The 4,349-nt window shown below is 41.8% G+C and overlaps 1 protein-coding gene across 1 annotated transcript; it reads right to left on the bottom strand.

Moving 5' to 3' along the window:
• Positions 1-2,844: 2,844 nt before the first annotated feature.
• LOC133891428 (uncharacterized) lies at positions 2,845-3,885 on the bottom strand. Its single transcript, XM_062332143.1, has 2 exons — positions 3,459-3,885; positions 2,845-3,352 (listed from the first exon to the last, which is right to left on the bottom strand). Exons 1-2 carry the CDS (start codon positions 3,590-3,592, stop codon positions 3,109-3,111), a joined length of 378 nt encoding a protein of 125 aa, XP_062188127.1. The 5' UTR covers positions 3,593-3,885; the 3' UTR covers positions 2,845-3,108.
• Between the last annotated feature and the right edge of the window lie 464 nt (positions 3,886-4,349).

The raw sequence follows: 4,349 nt of genomic DNA, 5'->3' as shown, positions 1-4,349 counted from the left end.
CTGTTGAACAGAGATATGACTTAAGTTTTGCCATCTACTATTGTTAGTGAATAGCTAGTTGCAACATAAGCTATGACTAGATCGGACAGCTATTCTTAGCGCATGTCAAACTAAGGTACAACTTAAGTTTTGATGTTTACTTTGTCTGCGACTAGCTAATTTACAGTAGAACACCATGTAAGGGTTGAATGCAAACAACAACGCTAAACTGAAGAGGGCAATGGTGGGGCGTACCTCGCACGAATTGGGCACCCCTGTAAGGTGTCAGGGCAGCAATGTGTTTCGGTGAGTAGCCATTGCAAGATAAATCATTTGTACAGATGGTTCAGAAATCCCGTATGGGACGATTTTTTGAACTGTCTATGGAAAAGAGTGTGCACAAATCAGATTTGTACAGATGATTTTCAAATTGGAATCATATGTACTAAGTTTTCTAGAGCTAAAAAATCTAAAAAATAATTTTCCAACTCACACCAGCCCCCTATATTATTACGTAGGCACGGTCACAAGTTACACGATTTTTCCCATGAAATATCACGAGTGCGTTTTCTAGGAGTCGAACCCGTAACCTCTGACCTCACGCGAACCTTCTTTACCATCTCACATGTTGTTCCTTGCTGATCATTGTATGAAAATAATCTATATAAGAGATACTAGGACACTATTAGTACAGACGGTTACAAACTACAACCGTCTGTATTAATAGTACAGACAGTTCTAGTTTAGAACCATCTGTATTGTTCCTTTTTGTATAGACAGTTCTAATTTGGAACCGTCTGTACTATTGATGTCTATAGTATAGACGGTTTTAGTTTAGAACCGTCTGTATAAAAAGGAACAATATAGATGGTTCTAAACTATAACCGTCTATACTAGTAGTACAGACAGTTGTAGCCTGTAACTATCTGTACTGTAGTGTCCCGCTTTGTTAGACTGCTGTTTGCTATTTTTTCAGACGGTTCTAGTTTGGAGCCGTCTGTGATACCCTTTATACAGACAGCTTCATAGATCCGTCTGCATAAGGGCGTCCCACTAAATGGATTATGTAGTGGTGAGCGTTGGGTCCACATCATGGTTTGTCACCAAGAAGAGCTCGTGCTGCTCACATGCCTTGGTCACGCTGTGAGGTATGACGTCGCTGCCATGCAAGAACTCACCAAGCTCTTGATGTAGCTTGAGGAGCACTTCCAATTGGTCATTGCTTCCTTGCCAACCGATCCTCATGCTAACTCCACCATGTAGGCTTTGAATGATATCAGGTGATTGAGCTTAGAGTGATGCTGCTGATGCTCCCACCAGAGGTTTCATGAGGCCACCTCGGGCTTCAAGTGTGACACGACAGACTTCTTGGTCATCGTCAAGTGGGTCAGCCTAGTGGGCTAGTAATTTTAGAAGATACATAAGTCGTTGAAAAACATGGAAATATAGAGTTCTTAATTCTCCATATACTGGCTTTAGAAGATAGCTATATCAAAAATGTAATAATTCTCAATTTGTATCTTCATCTATACATTTTTTTAGTTTTTTCCACTACCCATTTGGAAGAAGTGTATGAAAATATATATAGAACATATTTACCATACTAATTTATTTATGTTTAGAGTAAAGTCCACATAGAAACATTACTTTTGACAAAACTATTGAAGAAATAGGTATTAAAAATTTAAGAATTAATTCCTCAAATCTGCATGTTTTAACTCAATTTATCACACTAATCTATGCATTTGGATATATTTCTTAGCTTCTCGTAACAGAAAAAAGAGACAACAACTTAAATAGCTATCCGTGAATCCATATCATGGATGCATGAGATGGGCTTGCCCTACTTCCGTGTATGTTTTAGCTGCAAACTATCACTTTAGGTTCGCTTGTCGTCGTGCCATATACTTTAAAAGCTGGTCCATGTTGTCTAAAAGCTATGGTTAGTATCTGGATTAGCAAAAAATACATGAATGCACGCAGTCCAAGTGAGGCTACCTTCTTTGAGGCCTCCCGAAACGTCCGCTAACTTGGCACACATGTCTAAATCATGACGGTCCGGTTCAGCGGGTCTGACTCCAACTCAACAGCCTCCTGTTAAATTCGTCACACGCCCTCTGCATGCATGCCGAACAGCACTACGTACATCTCGATCGTATAGGCTCACCTTCTGTCTACTCGGCTCCAACCTTACAGCCTTATCATATTACAGGCCCTATAGGTATTTGCAATTTGAGATAACTAATGTAGGGTATTTGTAATTTCCCTCTTAAATTAACTGAAGCAAACACGTTTGCCAAAAGACAATCTACTGCTACTGCACGGGATAAGGGGATTTGGCAGTTTTACTGTAGATAGTCAGAATTTAGATTATGTAAAGCTTATTTCCACCAAATCGTGGACTGTAAAATTTCGTAGTACAACAAAGTTATAGATTGTGAGAATAATATTGTGACAGTTTATTTTTGTTTTTGCTTTTGGAACTAAAATCCATAATTATAATAAAAAACAATAAGGGTCTAAGTCTACAACTTTCAAATGGGAAAACAAAACCGTTCAAACAAACTAGGCAGCTTTCAAAAACTCAAACTGAAGCACTTTGAACTTTAAACATAAGGTCGAAAACTTTCAAAATTGCATCAGAAAACTTAAAAAATGACCAAACAGAAAAAAACTTTCAAATCAATTTGAAGAGCTTTCAAAATCAGGTAGAATTTGATAAAAACTAGCAAATCAACTTGAACAACACCAACAGAGTCTGTCATCAGCACGTTGATGGCTGGCTCACCCTTAAACTTCGCTGTGCACGTCTTTAACAATTGGGCTTGACAAAAATTCGTGTTACCCGCCTACTATATTCCAGTTCATAGGTTCGCTAGTAGGATTTCTAGCCAGCACAGGTACAACCATGCCACCTATTCCCCTGCGCTACAATAGCAACTGGACTGTAATAATGTCAAAACTGAAAATCTGAAAATTGGACGCATATTTGTAGAAGCTCACATACATACATAACAAACCACGAAACTATTTCAAAGCTTACATCATGAAAAAAATGAAAACCAATTATTTGGCTTTCACTAATCATGACTTCATGAGCAATGGACCAGAGCAAAACGGTGCTATTATTTATCGGTCACCTGAACTTGCGTTTTTTAATGCACCAAGGTTCCTTTTGACAGACTTGACAGCAGACAAAATCTGCAGCTTCTCTGTGGATGGGCCATTGGGTTTCTGATCATCGTTCTTAGTAGCTGCATCATCAGGTGGCAGTGTACCTCCCAGAGATGATCCCTCCACAGGAGGTTCCCTGTCCACTTTGCCTGCATGTGCCCTCGGCTTCCCAGCTTGCTTACGCATGAAGGCCGTACTCCTGTATAACCATTCGATTCATTCAACATGATTAGACACGGGGCCAACAATCCAACGCAAGTCAAGCTATGCGGTATTATGACAAAAGAAACAGTATACACAAGTACCTCTTGTACTGGGGATCAGTAGGATCCAACGCGAACAAATGAGACGTGAACATTGCTGAGAACCTCTCATCCTTGATAAGATCAATATCAGGAAGTTTGTCCTCAACTGATTCCTCTTTGCCCTTCTTGCCCATTTTACTCTTTTTGCGCTTCAAGTTATAACCCTTTGCACCAGTGGCAGTATCCTGGTCAGCAGCAACCAAGAGCTCCAACTCTTCTTTGGTTGCTTCCTTCTCAAATGTTCCACTCGGGATTTGTCCTTTCCTTTCCCCTTTGCTTTATCTTCGGTCTTCGCCTTTTGTTTCTTGCTTTTGCTTGCCTTAGTTTCTTCGTCAGACTGTTCCTCGGCAAAGAAATCAGCCTCCTCATCAGGCTCATCTTCGGTGCTATAGTCATCGTCATCATCCTCCAACCCCCTCTTCCTAGCCTTCCTAACTTGCTTCCTAGGGAGGTGATCGAGCACCACCTGGCGTCAAAGAGCTTGCTGACTTGCTCCCTAGATAGGTGATCGAGCACCATCTGGCTGTGCGCCTGGACGCACGTCCGGTGAAGCAGAAGGTCCGGTGGCAGGCGCTCGAGCGCCAGGAGTTCATCCGGGAGCAAGTCAGCAACCTCCTTGACGCCGGATTCATCTGAGAAGTCCTCCACCCCGAGTGGCTGGCGAACCCAGTTATCGTCCCGAAGGCCAACGGCAAGCTCCGCATGTGCGTGGACTACACCGATCTAAACAAGGCTTGCCCAAAAGATCCTTTTTCTTTGCCCCGCATAGATCAGATTGTAGATGAGTGGCCAATGTGGGGTTTTGTCGGGGGTAAAAATCCCTGACAGTGGTTCCAGGGTGTATCGGATGACGGGTGCGTGATCTTTACTCGGGGAGTGCCTACTGAATTT

This window comes from Phragmites australis, chromosome 14 (assembly GCF_958298935.1).
Source record: "Phragmites australis chromosome 14, lpPhrAust1.1, whole genome shotgun sequence".
Taxonomy (NCBI): Eukaryota; Viridiplantae; Streptophyta; class Magnoliopsida; order Poales; family Poaceae; genus Phragmites; species Phragmites australis.
Note: the sequence above shows the minus strand (reverse complement) of the source record. Positions and strands in the feature narration are given on the sequence as shown.

Coding starts and splice junctions, on each gene's coding strand:
- LOC133891428 (XM_062332143.1), bottom strand. CDS start 3,592: ATGGGCAAGAAGGGCAAAGAGGAATCAGTTGAGGACAAACTTCCTGAT. Junction 3,353..3,458: donor ACTGATCCCCAGTACAAGAG/GTACTTGTGTAT, acceptor ATGGTTATACAG/GAGTACGGCCTTCATGCGTA.